Raw genomic sequence first — 17,784 nt, forward strand, 5'->3', positions numbered from 1 at the left:
ATTTATTCAACCTTTGTGGAACGTAAACCTAGCTAAAAAAAAGTGTTTTAAAATTTCTCAGTCTTCTAATTCCCAGAAGGTTTATTAGAATCCTAAAAGAAAGTGAAATCCTTTGTTTTTGTTTGTTTGTTTGTTTTCATCATTATCCAAAGATAGTTTTTATTTGTACCTGGTTCAAGTCCAGAAGAATTTCAAAACAACTGAGAAAGGAAGAAGGACCCACCTAATAGTACAGAGGTCTACATCATACCAGATTCCAAAACACAGTAGCCACATGAAACAGGAAATGACCAGGAACTGGGATTCCTCAAGTGTTTATAAATCTTGACCACACTCAGATGTCTGCAGTTATCCTTTGCTTGACTAACACAGGGAAACTACTTTGCACCTTTGCTCTTAAAGTATGGTTCACCCACTAGCAGTAGCTACATGACTTCACCTGTGAGGTTTTTAGGTGCAAAATATGAAGTTCCACACCAGAACTACAAGATCAGTTATAAAATATACTTCAAAAATTGCCAGGTAGGTCATGTACATATTGAATTTGAGAGACATCTCTCTTTCCTAGTCTTATTGTGGTCCACCTTGATATTAGAAGATAATAAATGGGATGGTATCAGACTAAATATTTTCTTCACAGCAAAGGAAACAATCAAGAACATGAAGAGAGAGCCTAGAGAATGGGAGAAAATCTTTGCCACGTGTACCACAGGTACAGATTAATGTCCAAGATATACAAAGAACTCAAGAAACTTAATGCCAAAACAAAGCAAATAACTCAATCAATAAGTGGTCAAAGGAACTGAAAAGATATTTCACAGAAGAAGAAATATGAGTGTTCAACAAATATATGAAAAAAATGTTCAACAGCTCTAGCAATTACAGAAACTCAAATTAAAACTACACTGAGATTCCATCTCACTCCAGTCAGAATGGCAACAATCAAGAATATAAGTAACAATAATTGTTGGTGAGGATGTTGGGAAAGGGGGTACACTCTAACATTGCTGTTGGGGCTGCAAATTGGTGCAACTACTCTGGCATGCAGTATGGAGATTCTTCAGAAAATTTTGAATTGGAACCACCATTTGATCCAGTTATCCCATTTCTTGGCATAGACCCAGGGAACTTAAAATCAGCATCTATAGTGATGGAGCCACATTAATGTTTATAGCAGCTTAATTCACAATAGCTAGCTTTAGAACCAACGTAGGTACCCTTCAACAGATGGAATGCATAAAGAAAATGTGGTATACACACACAAGGGAATTTTACAAAGCTAAAAAGAAGAATAAAATTATGGCATTTGTCAGCAAATGGGTCAAGCTGGAGGCTATTGTGATAAATGAAATAAGCCAATCCCAAAAAACCAAAGGCTGAATATTCTGATTTGCAGATGCTGACTCACAATAGGTGTGGGGTAGGGAGAAGTGAAGGTTCACTGGATTGGGTAGGGGGGTTGGGGGAAAGAGAGGAAGGCTGGAAATGTCAAGGATAATAGAATGAATCAAATGTAACTTTCCTGTATTCATATATGAATACATGACCAATGTAACTCCATACCATGTACCAAAAAAATGGAAAATTATATTTCATGAATGTATAATATGTCAAAATACATTCTGTCATGCATAACTAAAAAAAAAAAAACAAATTAAAAAAGACACTGTGGTACATATACACAATGGAATATTACTTAGCCATAATGAAGAATGAAATTATGGCTTTTGCTGGTAAATGAACGGAACTGGAGACGCTCATGGTAAGTGAAATAAGCCAATTCCAAAACACCAAAGACTCAGTATTCTCTCTGATACACAGATGATAACTCACAATACATGGGGGACGGGGGGGGGGGGGGGGGGGGGGGGGGGCGGTGTACTGGAGCTTTACCTGATTGGACAGGGGGGAGTGGTGGGAAGAGAGGGTGGATGGGAATGGGAAATACAGTAAAATGAATCAGACATAACTTTCCTATGTTCACATGTGAATGCATGACCAGTATAAATCCATATCTTGTACAACTGCAAAAATGGGAAGTTATACTCCATGTTTATATGATATGTCAAAATATATTCTACTGTCACATATAACTAAAAAGAGCAAATAAAATAAAAAATAAAAATAAAAATTGAAAATAATTGTGTAAAAAATAAAGATAACTATGTTAGATATAAAACATACTTTTAAAAATGAATTCATATATATAATTTCATGTATCTCTAGGCACATGGATGTACCTAGGTGATATCCTATTTGCCTGTATGATTCTTATTAATTAAATTATAATGAACAAAACTTTAGGATTTATCAAGCATCAAGAAGCTGTCACAGGGCACACATTTCCAATTGGATTTTTCATTCTCTCATTGTGGTTTAATTTTTGAATTCCTGAATTACTAATGGGGTTGAGCACTTTTTCATATCATGATTTTTTGTAAAATAACATTTATTGCCAATTTGAATGTCTCTCTTATCAAGTACTTTTCCTGATTTTCTATTCAGTTGACTATTTTTAAATTTAATTTCTAAGGATCATTTAGTCTAGACATGACTCTTTCAATTTATGCCTAATATGAATCTCTTGTACCACTTTCCATGTGGGATAGGTAAATTTATGCCAATTTTTACTGAGTCACAGGGTATCTGAGCATTTTATTAAACATTATTCTGAGTATATGTGTGTGAGGTTGTTTCTCAGTGAGATTAACCTTTGAATTGGTAAACTGAGTAAAGCTGATTGCCCTCCCCAATATGGGAAGGGCTCACCCAATCCACTGAAGCCTTAAGTGGAACTAAATGGTTGAGTAAGTGGGAATCCACACTCTTCCTGGCTGATTCCAAGCCAGCCAGGTCATTGGACTTGTTTTCCTGACTTGAACATACCATTAGCTCTTCTGGTTCTCAGGTAGTTTGTGTGCATAATAACTTTGCGAGACATTTCTCAAAATATCTTTGGAATTGAACTCCAAGTAGAGCATCAGCTCTCATAAATCTCCAGCTCACTGTCTGAAGACCTGGGACTTCAGAGACTCCCTCTACCAGGAACCAATTTGTTATTTTATACATATATAAAATTTGGTTCTGTTTCTCTAAAGAACACAAACTAATACTGTATGAAATGTAATCCTCTTTATTTTCTCATGGTATATTTTTAAATTCTTGTGTCTAACAGAAGATATTTTATCTCATACTACACAAAGGTACCATAAACATACTTTGGAGAAAAGATAGCCTCTTCAACAAGTGGTGCTAGGAAAACTGGAAATCCATATGTAACAGAATGAGAATTAACCCCTATCTCTCACCCTGCACAAAACTCAACTCAAAGTGGATCAAAGATCTAGTTAGGCATTAGACCAGAAACCCTACACCTACTAAGAGAAAATGTAGGCCCAATACTCCATCAGTCAGCTTATAAACTCACTTTCTCAAAAAGACTCCTAAGCACAAAAATCAATAAATGGGATGGTATCAAATGAAAAACTTCTTCACAGGAAATGATACACTCAAGAGCATGAAGAGACAGCCTACGGAATGGGAGAAATCTTTGCCACCTGCATCTCAGACCGAGCATTACTCTCCAGGATATATAAAGAACTAAAAAAACTGGCAAAAAAAAAAAAAACCAAAAAAACAAAAAAAAAAAAAACAACAAATAATTCAATCAATATATGGGCTAAGGAACTGAACAGAGATTTTACAGAGGAAGAAACATAATCTATCTATGAATATATGAAAAATATTCAGCACCTCTAGCAATTAGAGAAATGCAAATTAAAACTACACTGCAATTCCATCTCATTCCAGTCAGAATGGCAATGATCAGGAATACAAGTAACAAAAAATGTTGGCGAGGATGTGGGGAAAAAGGCACACTTATACATTGCTGGTGGGATTGCAAATTATGAATCCACTCTGGAAAGCAGTATGGAGATTCCTCAGAAAACTTAGAATGAAGCAACAATTTGACTCAGCTATCCCACTCCTTGGTTATACCCAAAGGACTTAAAATCAGGAAACTTCAGTGGCACAGTCACATCAACCTTTACTGCAGCTCAATTCGTAAGTACTAAGCTATGAAAACAACCTAGGCACCCTTCAACAGATGAATGAATAAAGAAAATGAGGTATATATACACAATGGAATATTAGCCATAATACAGAATGACTTTATGACATTTGACACTTGCTGGTAAATGAATGGATCTGGAGACTATCATACATACTAAGGGAAAGAAGCCAATCCCCAAAACCAAAGGCCAAATGTTCTCTCTGATATGTGGATGTTAACACAAAACATGGGCTGTCGGGTGAAAGAGAAGAATAGGAGTTCAGTAGATTAGACAAAGGGAAATGATGGGAAGGGAGGAAGGACAGGAATAAGAAAGACAGTAGAATGAAACTGATACAACTTTCTTACATACATATGTAAATATATCACAGTGAATCTCTACATCATCCACATCCACAGGACTGGTATCCTAATTGGAATAAGATGTATGCCATGTTTGTATAAATATATCAGAATATACTCTAGTGTCATATATAACTAAAAGAATTTTAAAAAAAGAGAAATCCTTCATTTGGAAAAAAAAAAAAAAATCAGTCCAGTTAAAAATGCTTCAAGCGTTATAGACCAAAGAGGCCAAACTGACCATGTGATCATTCAACCTCAATAGCAGGCCCCATTTTTAATCTATAACAGATTTTGTTGGGGGTTTAGTAAAGAAACTAATGCATTTTTTTTGTATGAATTTCTACTTAACTAAAGACTTAAAGATTTTCTTATTACCTAGCTAGAGTATTAATTTCAATATTTTCCTTCTACTGGAGAACATGATTTATGATTTACATTGAAAATGGAACATTATACTGCTTTTTCTCCGTCATTCTTCCCCATATTATTAGAATTTGTGGCATAACTGGGCAGCAAGACCCAGTTTGCTACATCAAGTATCATACCCTTCTTCAAAACTTGACTACTATCAAAGATAGTATCAGAGCTGGTGCCCTTGGAAACGGTCGACTTTAGGTGGCACGACTCTTGTCTCAAAACCATACACGCCTGCCTATGTGCAGGGTGGACACCGTGGCACCCCCGCCAGCCAGGAGCCAGATCTACCTGCACCTGCTTGAGGTGAACAGGAACCTCTGCTAGGAATGAAGGCCCCCATCTAGGAAAAGCCCTCCGCACACAGCAGGGGACTATGGTGCCCCTGCCACACCGAGAAGCTGAAGTTCAAAAACAGCGCCATCCACCCACGGTCATTGTGCTGCATATGGAGGAGCCAGGCCCCGGTCTGGGGCTCCGGCCACCCACTGGATGCACCTGCTGTCAAGATTAAAGGAGAAAACACCACAGTGCAGGGCCTGGCATACAGTAGGTGCTCAGTAAACATTGCTCCCACCCTCTTCTGCCCCGGGTGTCGAGGAGACAGGCCTGGCTGGTGGGACCCAGTGGGGTTCAGCCCAGTGCTGTGCCCCTCCCCATGCCACCACAGGCCAAGACTTCTTTGTTCACAGAGCTACAAGTCCAGAGGCGACAGTGGGGCCAATCAGAAAGCGGCTTCTCTCACTGAGCTGCACCTGGACCTCAGCGCGGGCAGCGGGTTACCCGACCCAGAAGCCCACTTGCCCGGGGCATCCGGACCTCGCTCCAACTCCGGGAGCGAATGGAGGTGTGCCGACCTCCGCAGAACCCCGGCTGCCCCGCATGCAGCGCTTGGCGACTTGCCTCCTGTAGCATTCCCGCCTGCTCCTGGGAGGCGGGCCGAGCGCGCACAGCGGCTGCTGGGAGCAAAACAGCTGTGGAGCGAAAGACGCGTGGACGCCAGAGGAAGAGGCCAGAGAGCGAAAGCAGCCAGACGTGGCCAGGGCCCAGCGCCGGGAGACCGCAAGCTCTCTGCGGCCACGGCCGGGCCTGGGCTTCCTAGCTCCTCCACCGCGCTCTCCTGGCTCAGAGGAGAGACTTCCGATTCGCAAGTCGCCGGAGCCCTGAGACAGCAGATGATGACCGCAGGCTGCGCGAGCACCACTCATGTCTGCGCTGACAGACATCACCAGCCAATCACAGACAGACAGGACCCATCCACCGCAGGTTCCCCAGCGCTGAGCCTCCACGCGGCCGCGAGACTGGGGTGGAGGGCCCAAAGCAGCTACCGTCACGTGCCACATCGTGACATCTCCAAGCACAGCGGGCCACAGAGAAGACCACGGTCCCCTAAGATTAAAATGGTGCTGAAAATTCCTACCGCACAGTGACACCTGGAGTCAGCTACGCTGGAGGCCGAGGCAGGAGGACCACTCTGCCCTGGATCTTGAAGCCAGCCTGTGCCACCTGGTGAGACCCCATTTAAAAAAAAAAAAATCTAGCACACACAGCTAAACACAGTCCCCGGTAATCATGACACTCGGCCCTGCGGGCTCGTCTCCGCCACGTCCCCTGCTGTTTCAGAGTGCGCTCCTCCCGCTTATAAAACAGCGTTTGCCAGGTGGGGACGTGGCGGGGCGAGGACCCGGTTCCACCCCAGCCTGCAAAACGAAGCCCTCGGTAGAGGGTTTGTCATGTGACTCCGGCCGCTGACCTGCACCAGCGGGTCTGGGCGAGGCCAGACGGTCAGGCCACGGCAGTGCCAGGTCGCGCCTCTGAGGACCCTTCCGTCCTGTAAGCCAGGTGTGACGAAGAATCACCTGTCCCCTTGGTCTAGACCAGGAGAGGATAAGGGGCCATGGGCACAGGGGTCACCAGCACGGGCACAAAGTTCCCACTGTGAGAGGGGACACGGGACAGAGACTTACACTGGTGCCTCCCCTTGAGGACCTGACTAGTGACGCTGAGGGACAGAGGGACACCTCCATGCACCCAGCACCCCCACTGCATGACAGGCCCTGTCACCTCGGAGACCAGCTTGTTCTCCCCGCTCGGCGGCCAGCAAGGCCACAGCAGCTCGGAGTCTCGCCCACGGGAGCGGAGCCAGGCTGGGCATGCCACTCCAAGCCAGGGCTCCTTCGCCAACACCAGCACCGCCTGGGACCACACAGGGACGTGCACCTGCCTGGATGGGTGTGGTCTGGAGAGCAGGCTGATGGGATGGAAGAGCGAGAGGACGCTGCTCCAGCCCCCCAGACCCCGGGCTGCCTCTCCCGGGGCGAGAGGTCCAGCACCTGGAGCCCCCACTGGCTCAACAGTCCGTCCTCACAATCAAGCAGCAGTTATTCTTGAGCATCAACACGTGCCATCTCAAAGCTTCCCAATGGGGGGAAAAAAGAAAGAAAGAGAGAGAGAGAGAGAGAGAGAGAGAGAGAGAGAGAGAGAGAGAGAGAGAGAAAGAAAAATAGGCTTCAACCTATGAAATGTGGGGGATACAAGCATTCAGACCTCAGCAGTAGTGAGATATTATTAGTCAAGTAATACTATGACTGTGTAATAGTATATGATTGATGAAAATGGCTGGACATGGGTCCCGAGGCACAATGCTTTAGGAAAAACTGCACCCTGGTCTCATGAAATAACTTGTACATGTCCTTCGTCCAAGCATATGGATGAACAGAGATAATTTACATAGTATTACATGTATAAGTTCATCATACAGAGTTAATGCTCAACAATACATGTGCTGAATGGTTTGGTAGAAAGAAAGCATTTGCCCATTTAGTTTATATAATTACAACTTTTGCTCATAATATTGACAGAATTGGCCTACTTTTCATTAAGCATAACTACAGTTTTCTTACACTAATCATATTAATGTCATACTTGTTTAGATACCAAAGAAAGTAATTAGGATTTTTTCAATGATAATGTAATATATACATATACATATTTCATTATATGTTATATATATGCATATATATATATATATAAACAGGTATATGTTTCATTTCATTTTATACTTCAATATAAATGAAATAATTGGATAGTGATCCTATCTAACATTCTTTCTCCAAACTTCTGAGTTTATTTTAAAATGGTATTTTGATAAATTTTAGGTGATAATTAGCAATTTTCAAGAAAAATTAGGTTGATATTTTAAATCTCAGAATGTATTGAAGTTCATTTTAAAATGTAACCATTGCATCATTAGTAGAAATTGCATTTTGCTAATTATTTTTTTACCTTCATGTTGGATGAATGATATATGTTAAACTCTTCTTAAAATAATTATTTTTGAAATATTCATATATTTGAAACTGAAGTATAAGGTCCTTAGAAATATATCTTCCAACTTCTGATTGTATAAGTACTATTCTACTTGAACATAATGTTAATTATATTTTTATAATAGTAAAATATTTATAGCATATAGCATAAAATTAGTTATTTTAACCATTTCCATTTTGTAATTTTCAGCAGCATTAATTACATTTGCAATTTTATAGGAGCATAAGAAGAATCTATTTCAAAATCTTTTGTCACCCCAAGCAAAAACTGTACATTAAGAAAAAGTTAAGCGTAGAATTGCTATATAGTTCAGCAATTCCACTTCTAGGAGTACACTCCAAAGATTTGAAAGCAGGGATTCAAATAGATACATGTTAAACTTTTTAAGAAACCCTAAATATTTTTCATGATGTTTATATTACTCTATATTCCTACCAGCAATGTATGAGAATTCCAGTTTCTCAACATCCATTCCAACACATGCTATTTTCTTGTTTTTTTTTTTTTAAACAGTCATTCTAGTAGGTGTGAAGAAGGATCTCATTTTGTTTGTTAATTGTTTTTTCCTGATGACTGACAATAAAAATTTTTCTGTATGCTTGATGCCATTTGCATATCTTCTTTGGAGAAATGTCTGTTTGTATCTGTATTAATAAGAGAAACAAAACTAAAATGAGATATATGAAAATATATAAAGAGAGTTTTTAATGGGGGATTGGCTCACACAACTATGGAGGCTGAGAAGCCCATGATCTGCTTTCTTCAAGTTTCATGCACAGAAAAGATGGTGAAATAAAACTCCATTCTAAAGTCAGGGTCCTGAAAACCAACAGCTCTAATATCTGAAAGCAGGAAAAGAAGGCTGTTCAACCTCAGGTAAAGAGCAAATTTGCCCTTTTTTCTTTTTGCTTTATTTAGACCCTTAGCAAGTTTGATGATGCCCACTTGATTTAACAAAACAAGTCTATGAACTCAAATTCCAGTCTTCCAGAAACACCCTCATAGAAAGACCCAGAAATAATGATTTATCAGATGTTTGGACACACTATAGTAGTCAAGATAACACAAAAAATAAATCATCACAAAGTCTTTTTTTCCATTTTAAATGTAGATTGTCTTTATGTTATTGAGTTGTTAAAGTGCCCTGTATTTTCTGGATATAACTGTATAATTCTTTATGAGATATATGGCTCACAAATATTTTCTTCTAGTCTGTGGATTATCTTTTCACTCTCTTGCTGACGTCCATCTTGTTTCATTTATTTCCTTTACCTTGTATCCAACTAGCGTTTTGACAGACAATACTTTGAATTTTGTTCAGGAACTTAAGAAAACAAAAATAAAATAAAAACACAGGGGAACAATACAGCCAAAGAAACAAAAAACAACACTCTTAGTATTTGAAGACTGACTGCTGATCACTCCTTTAAGGTTTAACCAACTCATTTAAAACTGTCTCAGCCTTTGCTTCTGACTATGCAGAGCCTACAGACTAGACAGTGATGAAAGCTTATGGTTTTCTTGGGAATTAGTTAGGCATGTGTCCCACAATGGATACCAAAGGATGACTCCTATTTTCTGTTTATTCAGATATATTAATTAATTATATTACATAGGTCTATGCTGATTAACAACAGACTTTACTTAAGGCATGCCTTCTAATTATTTATCATGTTTTACATACACTAGGTATTTAATTAATGCTATTTTCTGATATCAAATATTAAGCAACTTTGTTACTAAAAAATTCCATGTAGTTGTAGTAAAAATAATTTACTCTGATTTAATCCTTAAATTTCTATTAATTGTAGTATCCTATAAATGACCTCTGTTCCAAGACTTTATTGTACTAGGTAGTAGAATAGGACTATAACAACAAAAATGTTCAATATCATTTTAGATAATTAGAGAGGGTTGCCTATATTCTGTGGCCATCTCATCTCCAGGAGTTTGTGCCAATAGCAAATGAAGATTCAAATGGATTAATATCTCCCTGACCATATTGAAAAAAAATTTTCAAGTAGTGTACTGTAGAGTCAACAAGGCTCTTCACACATTCAAAACTGGTAGAATGTGTGTTTGCTGTTTTGCATCTTCAGTAGTTAACATTACTGAAGTGCCCTCTAGAGAATGACACTTGGAACCTAACTAGAGATAACAAATGAGTGCATAAATCAATATATCTGGTAGTATCTCGGGAGTCACATATGAGTTACTTCCAGTCCAAGATACTGATCTAGCCTACAAACATTACTCTCTCTTCTTAAAATTTATTATTATGGCAAGAAAGGTAAGGTTCACTACTCCAAATTAGAAAAATGCATCTTCAGTTATAAATTCTGAGGCAATTTTGAAAAAAAAGTTCATTTAAAATCAGACTGAAAGAGGAGCAACCAGTTGAGATTATACAACATAAAACTAAATAAATAAAAGAAGGCCATGAAAATTCAATTGTTGGGGACTCAGGTATTATATATCAATTTCTTGAGAGCTAAAATTTACACTTATTTCTCTCAAATGTATTTAAAATTATTCCAAATAAAATATTTCCAAATATTTTAAAATAATAATTAATTTACTAATTAGTAATTAGTTGAAATTAAGAATTAAAAAACATGAATGAAACAACATGGTTTATGGAAATGAGAATATAAGTTCATATTAATTTTAAATATAAATATTATCTTTGAAAAATATTTGAAATACTCTAAGAGAATAAAAAGATTTAAATAATAATGTGAATCAAGTGTCCAAGATTTCTGAAAAAAATTGGAGGAACTTATGGAATTAGTAGAAAAAAGATGTAAAACAGAATATATATCTTATTTCATAAAGAGAAACCAATAGATAATATTTTGTTCTTGACTGCAAGTTAAACAAAAGTATCATTTATATTTTATAAATTATGGTAAAAGAAGGAAAACAAAACTAGAGTCATATAGCAAGTGTAGAAAAGATTTTAAAAATTTATAAATATGAAAGTATGAAATAAAATGACAAGTGATAGCATTAAGTATTATAATGAAAGTCATTATATTAAACCTTCTTAAAATTCATTTGCTTTATGTCAGTAAAAACTAGATTTGCTCATTTAAAAGTCCATCTAACTATCATGACATCTAAAGTTTCAAAATACAAGGCAAATTCAATTAAAGAAAAATTTTGTAAAAATATCATTATCAAAGTATATTTCAAAGAAATATAAATAGAAAGATAATTATATAAATACCATTAGTCAAGGCTTATCATGTGATTCCTATATGCCATGAAATATATGGTAAGTTATTCTTGGTGCTTTAGATGTGACTGCTTATGGTAGCCTATTAGGTACCATTTTTATCATCATAGCCTTTTTCTGAATGAAGAGTCTGAGACCGAAATAAATTAAGGAACTTGTCTTTCCACATAACCAGAAAGTGGTGGATCTGGAATTTGAATGCATTCATTCAGACTCTACAGTCTTTAACACTGTTACATGTCACTGTCTCCCCTATAACACTCATCAAATGTCATAATTTCATTATGACAATATCAAAATCTGCAGAGACGTTAAGTAAACTACCATCACAGAGAGAAATAGCTATAGTTTATTTTCTAAATCCTCAATAGATTTAAGAGAGAAAACAAAATTCTTTGACTATAAATATGATAAATACTAATGATATATTCATACACAAACACACACATAACCCAACTTGTCCCCTAAAAATCAAACACTCATTTAAATACTCATAGAATATTGTAAAATTGATAAACTTATAATATACTAGGGTCAAAAGTTAATGTAAAAATATATTTGAAATCGGTGTGCCACATTCTGAGTTCTTATTGACACTAAATTAGAAATGACTGGTAAAGTGTTAAACTATTTAATGATTTAATTATTTAATTGTCAAATTAATGATAATTTCCTAAAATAAATTCAAGAGAATTTAACATGGCTAGTTAAGGGAAATGTGACATTACATTTTCAACTGCAACTGATGATAAGGAAAGAATTCTTAAAGAAATACCTTAAAGGATTTTATACTTAAATAAACTATAATAGAAATAGTGGAAGAGCAGTATATTCATTAATGCATAAGAGAAAACAAGGAAATTAACATATTAATATATTAGAAAATTTTAAAATTAATGAATTTAAGAATGACTCTTCGGTAAGGTGAAGAAAAATTCTATCACAATAGGATAAAAAAAAAATAACCTCTGAAGTATCTACTAAAGTAAGGGAAAACAGAGTGAGCAAACCAGTACCCACGCAAGCATGTGCAAACATGCACACCCAATGAGGAAACACTGTACCTTGTTCTTTGGAATCCATGTGATTTGTTCCATGCAGTACCTGTAAGTGGAGTATTTGCGTATAACCTATGCAAGAGCTATCCTCCTATAACTTTACCTCATCTCCAGATTACTTGTAATACCCAATGCAGTCTAAATGCCACATCTATAGTTGTTAAACACTGTTTGGTTTATAGAATGATGATGAGTTAAAAAAACAAAACAAAACAGTACATGTTCAGTATTGACAATTTTTTTTCAAGTATTTTTGTTTTGTGGCTGGTTGAATCCAAGGATGAGGAGGCAGCAAATATAAAAGTCCTATTGTATCAATTATCTATTGACTTAAAATTTTATTCTAATATTTTGCTGCTTGAAGCAGCTATTTTTATTTCAAATTGTTTCTGAGCATTAGGAATCTGGAAGCACTGCATCCAGGTGGTTCTGGATAAGGATCTCTTATGAGGGAGTAGCCAGTGTTGTTTGTGCTGCACATCTGAAAGCTTGGTTGGAGACTGAAGATCTACTTCCAAGCTTCCATGGCTGTTTGCAAACATCTTCAGTGTCTCACCACACTGGTGTCTTTATATAACTGCTCAAGATATGATGTGTGGCTTTTCATTGAGCGGTCTGAAAGAGGGAGAGAGGGGATGAGAGGGATGCAAGGAGATGGAGAGAGGGAGGGACACAGGGTGGAAGACAAACAGAGGAAGAGGAAAGTTAAACTATTTGGTAACAGTCAAAACCAGAATGGCTCCCTGAAGATGTCCATACCAAAATTCCTAGATCCTCTAGATGCATTTATTACATTTCATTGCAGAAAGTATTTATAGATGTTGTTAAGGTTATCAATTAGTGGTTATGAAATAGGGAAATTATTCTGGATTATCATGGAAGGATATACAATCTGACACATAAGCACAGAAACATTCTCTTCCATTGGAGCAAGAGAGGTACAGAAGTCAGAGAAGTTCCAATGTGAGAAAAATTTGGGGTGCTATTTCTGGCTCCCAGATATAAGTGTCCATATCGAAGGCTGAAGAGAATCCACTAGGAGCTAAGGGTGGCCCCCAAATGACAGGAAGGAAATAGAAATTTTCCTCTTTCAGTCACAAGAAATAGTATTTGTTCACAAAATGAATGAGTTTGGAAGAGGTTTCTTCACAAAACCTCCCTCTGAAAACCTGCTAACTGACATCTTGATTTTAGCCTTGAGAAACCCAGAGCAGAGAAACAACTGACTGATCTCATGCAGATTTCTGATCTGTACAAATGTGGTAAAATAAGCATATGTTGTTTTAAACTGCTAAAGTTGTGGGAATTTGTTAGAGTAGCAAAAGAAATCTAACACAATAACATACACAAGTTCTCAACATGATATGCCTTCTTTTTGGCTGTCTTATGTTGGTCATAGAGACCAACCCTGGAATTTGGGAGGCTGTTTGTCTCATGCACAGTCCAGTGTGTCAGGGCAGTCAGGTAGGTTGCAGATGGGCTGAGAAAAGTGCCCAGAAATGCATGAGAGTCATGTGATTTGTTGTGGAAAGTTTACAAGAAATCAGAGAGTACTCCAAGAAGAGTTCAGTGCTGACAGGTTAGGCAGGTACCACCATAGTCCCTCATGGAAATCTGTTAAGCAGTGCCTCCTCTGTCTCATGGTGTTTTGTCCAGTGACAGCTAGCTGGACAAGTGACATATATCCTTTCCACAGTGTCCTAAGTTCCATGATGTCCCCACTAAGAGAAGGGTTTTATATGTTAGGCTATAGAAACAGTGACATTAGCTTTCTTAGTCTACTCCTACAACCAGCATCCCAAGGAGCAGCTATCCCTGTGTACATGCAAGAAAGTAGCTTTCCATAGAAAACACTAGCTTGCTCTAGTGCCCAGTGCACTTTTGAGATAACCAGTGTCCTTTAAAATAATATGTATCTGGATTTTCCAGCTCAGGATCATTCTCATTATTCCCTTGATGTGGCTAGATTTTTGGGAACAGAAAAGGAACATTCAAGAAAATATGTTTTACTGTCCCCACTTGCTTTTGAGATGATACAATCTTATGGTACACATCTTTTACAGTGTCCCTCATAGAACACATCAGGGTATGTTTTAATTAGATTTTCCTTCACTGTGACCAAAAGATCTGACAAAAATAATTAAAGGAAGAAAAGTTTACTTGACTCATGGTTTCCAAGTTCTCAGTTCATAGATGATGAACTCCATAGCTCTAGACCTGGGGTGATAAAGAACATCATAGCAGAAGGGCATGGCTACCAGGAAGCAGAGAGAGAGAGAGAGAGAGAGAGAGAGAGAGAGAGAGAGAGAGAGAGAGAGAGAGAGAGAGAGAGAGCTCTTCCCTTGCCAAGGACAAAGTGTAAACCCAAAGACATAACCCCAGTGACCCATCTCCTTCACTCACATCCTACCTGCCCACAGTTGCCATCCAGTTAATTCATATCAGTGGATTAACCTACGAATTAGGCCATACTTCATAATCTAATCATTTCACCTCTAATCAATACACATTCTTGCACTGTGTCACATGAGCTTCTAGGGACACCTCATATCTGAACCACACATGGTATATATTGTAACTAGATTTCACAACAGTCATATAAAGAGCAACAGAATGTGAGAAGCCCTGCTGTGAGGGCAAGCTGGCAATGCAACATATCTCCAGGTAGCAGGAAGAGATAGTACCAAAGGAGAAACAGAAACAATACCAAGTTTTTCTAAAGCTATAATATAGATTTGCAACTTATGTAGAGCCAAAGACAGATTGTGATAATTATCAGGGACATATACACAACATTTTGTTTTAATCAGAGCACAGATACCACCCTTTACTGCATCTGGCATGTCTAGCATCATCTTTCTCCGAAGTGCCACTTTCTGTGTTTGGCTAGTTTCTTCATTAAGTAAAATTCTGACCCTGAGAGTATTACTGGAGATAGCAGCAGTGTGTTTAGCTAAAGCCTCACCCTGGAACTCAATGTCAATGTTTGCTCCTTAAGAAAAAAGTGAGTAAAGTAACCGGTCAGTTTACATTACATTGTTTAACTTTTTTACTAGGCACCATTTAGTGGTGGGTCATAGACAAAGTGGAAAGTATAAAGGCTGCTATATAAAGTCATTTCCAAGTGCATCAGCCAATCCAGTTATGAGTCAGGTATGGCCACCCATGGGTGCCAAGTGTCTATTACTACCCCCAAAGGGAGGGATATGCTCCAGCACATGTAGTTTGACTTTGCCATCCCAAGAAGTCAGTGTCTATGAGTACAAAGGTTAAAATATATTGGTTGATAGCAGTCTAACTCATACTTACAGAGAACAGAGAGGTATTGCTGGCGTTGTTTCTTTCTATAAAGAGAAAAACTTTTCCTCTCATTTCTACCTGTTTTACACTTATCACCACAAACCATCAAACCAATGTGCCTCTGAAATAGCTTACTCATGATCCTTTGTTTCCACATCAAGTGGAAGGCATGATATTTGTTATCATTAAAAAAGTAATTTTTAATTTATATATTTTCTCTAATTAGTTATACATAATAGTAGAATAAACTTTGACACATCATCTGTAAATGGAGTATAACTTCTCATTCTTCTGGTTCTACGTGATGTAAAATTACACCTGTCGTGTAATCACATGTGCCCATAGGATAATAATGTCTGATTCATTCCAGTAGCCTTCCTATCCCTATAACCTGTCTTCGTTCTTCACTCCCCTCTGTCTAATCCAAAGTACCTCTATTCTTCCCTAGCCCACCTGCTCCTTATTGTGAATTAGCATCTCTATATCAGATAAAATATTCAGCCTTTGGATCTTTGGGGTTGGCTTATTTAGCTTGGCATGACATTATCCAACTCCATCCATTTCCTAGCAAATACCATAATTTCATTTTCTTTACAGCTGAGTAATATTCCATTACATATATATAATAATTTCTTTTTCCATTCATCTGTTGAAGGGCACCTAGTTTGATTACATAGTTTAACTATTGTGAATTTGAGCTGCTATAAACATTGATGTGATTGGACCACTATTGTATGCTCATTTTAAATTCTTTGGATATAAACCTAGGAGTGGGATAACTGGGTCAATTGGCGGCTCCATTCCAAGTTTTCTGAGGAATCTCCATATTGCTTTCCATACTGGTTGCACCATTTTGCATTCCTACCAGTAATATATGAGTTTACATTTCCCCCACATCCTTGCCCTACATTTATTGTTGCTGCATTCTTGATAATTGCCATTCTTTCTGGAATGAGATGGAATCTCAGTGTAGTTTTGATTTGCATTTCTCTAATTGCTAGAGAAGTTGAACATTTTTTCATATATTTGTTGATCAATTGTATTTCTTCCTCTGTGAAGTGTCCATTCAGTTTCTTAGCCCATTTATTGGTTGAGCTATTTGTTTTTTTGGTGTTTTTGAGTTCTTTATATGTCCTGGAGATTAATGCTTTGAGGTATATGTGATAAATTTTTCTCCCATTCCTGTGGGCTCTATCTTCATGTTCTTGATTGTTACCTTTGCTGAGAAGCAGATTTTTAGTTTAATTCCATCCCATTTATTGATTCTTGATTTTACTTCTTGTGTTTTAGGGGTCTTGTTAAGGAAGTCAGATCTTAGGGCCAATATGGTGAAGAGTTGGGCGTACTTTTTCCTCTGTTAGGTGCAAGGTCTCTATTCTAGTGCCTAAGTCTTTGATCTACTTAGAGTTGAGTTTTGAGCCGGGTGAGAGATAGGAATTTAATTTTGCTATATATGGATTTCCAGTTTTCCCAGCACCATTTGTTGAAGAGGTTATCTTTGCTCCAATGTTGTTTATGGTGCCTTTTTCTAGCATGAGATAACTGTACTTAAGTGGGTTCATCTCTGTATCTTCTTTTCTTTACCATTGGTCTACATGTCTTTTTTGGTTCCAATACCTGTCATTTTAGTTACTATGGCTCTGTAGTATAATATAAGTTCTGGTATTGTGATGCCTCCTCTTTACACTAAAATTTCCTGCTTCCTGCTAAGGAGTGCTTTGGTTATTCTGGGTCTCTTATTTTTCCAAATGTAGTTCATGATTGCTTTTTCTAATTCTATGAAGAATGTCATTGGGATTTTAATAGGAATTTTATGAAATCCCTGTAATGCTTTTGGTAGTATGGCCATTTTGACATTGTTAATTCTGCCTATCCAAGAGCATGGGAAATCTTTTCATCTTCTAAGGTCTTTTTAAATTTCTTTCTTTAGTGTCCTGTAGTTTTCATTATAGAAGTCTTTCACCTCTTTTGTTAGATTGATTCCCAAATTTTTCTTTTGAGGCTATTGTGGATGTGGTAGTTTT

The 17,784-nt window shown here is 37.7% G+C and overlaps 1 protein-coding gene across 1 annotated transcript in view; it reads left to right on the forward strand.

The window, feature by feature from the left end:
- Positions 1 to 429: 429 nt before the first annotated feature.
- Positions 430 to 17,784, forward strand: part of LOC306658966 (uncharacterized protein) — a gene marked incomplete at its 5' end in the record, with an annotated part of 33,038 nt that continues 15,683 nt past the window's right edge. Inside the window, 2 exons of the mRNA XM_079136237.1 lie at positions 430 to 522; positions 5,182 to 6,343. Coding sequence (XP_078992363.1) covers positions 430 to 522; positions 5,182 to 6,264 — 1,176 coding nt within the window. The 3' untranslated portion in view covers positions 6,265 to 6,343. The remainder of the gene's footprint in view (positions 523 to 5,181; positions 6,344 to 17,784) is intronic.

The sequence above is a fragment of the Sciurus vulgaris genome, assembly GCF_902686455.1.
Source record: "Sciurus vulgaris genome assembly, chromosome: 4".
Taxonomy (NCBI): Eukaryota; Metazoa; Chordata; class Mammalia; order Rodentia; family Sciuridae; genus Sciurus; species Sciurus vulgaris.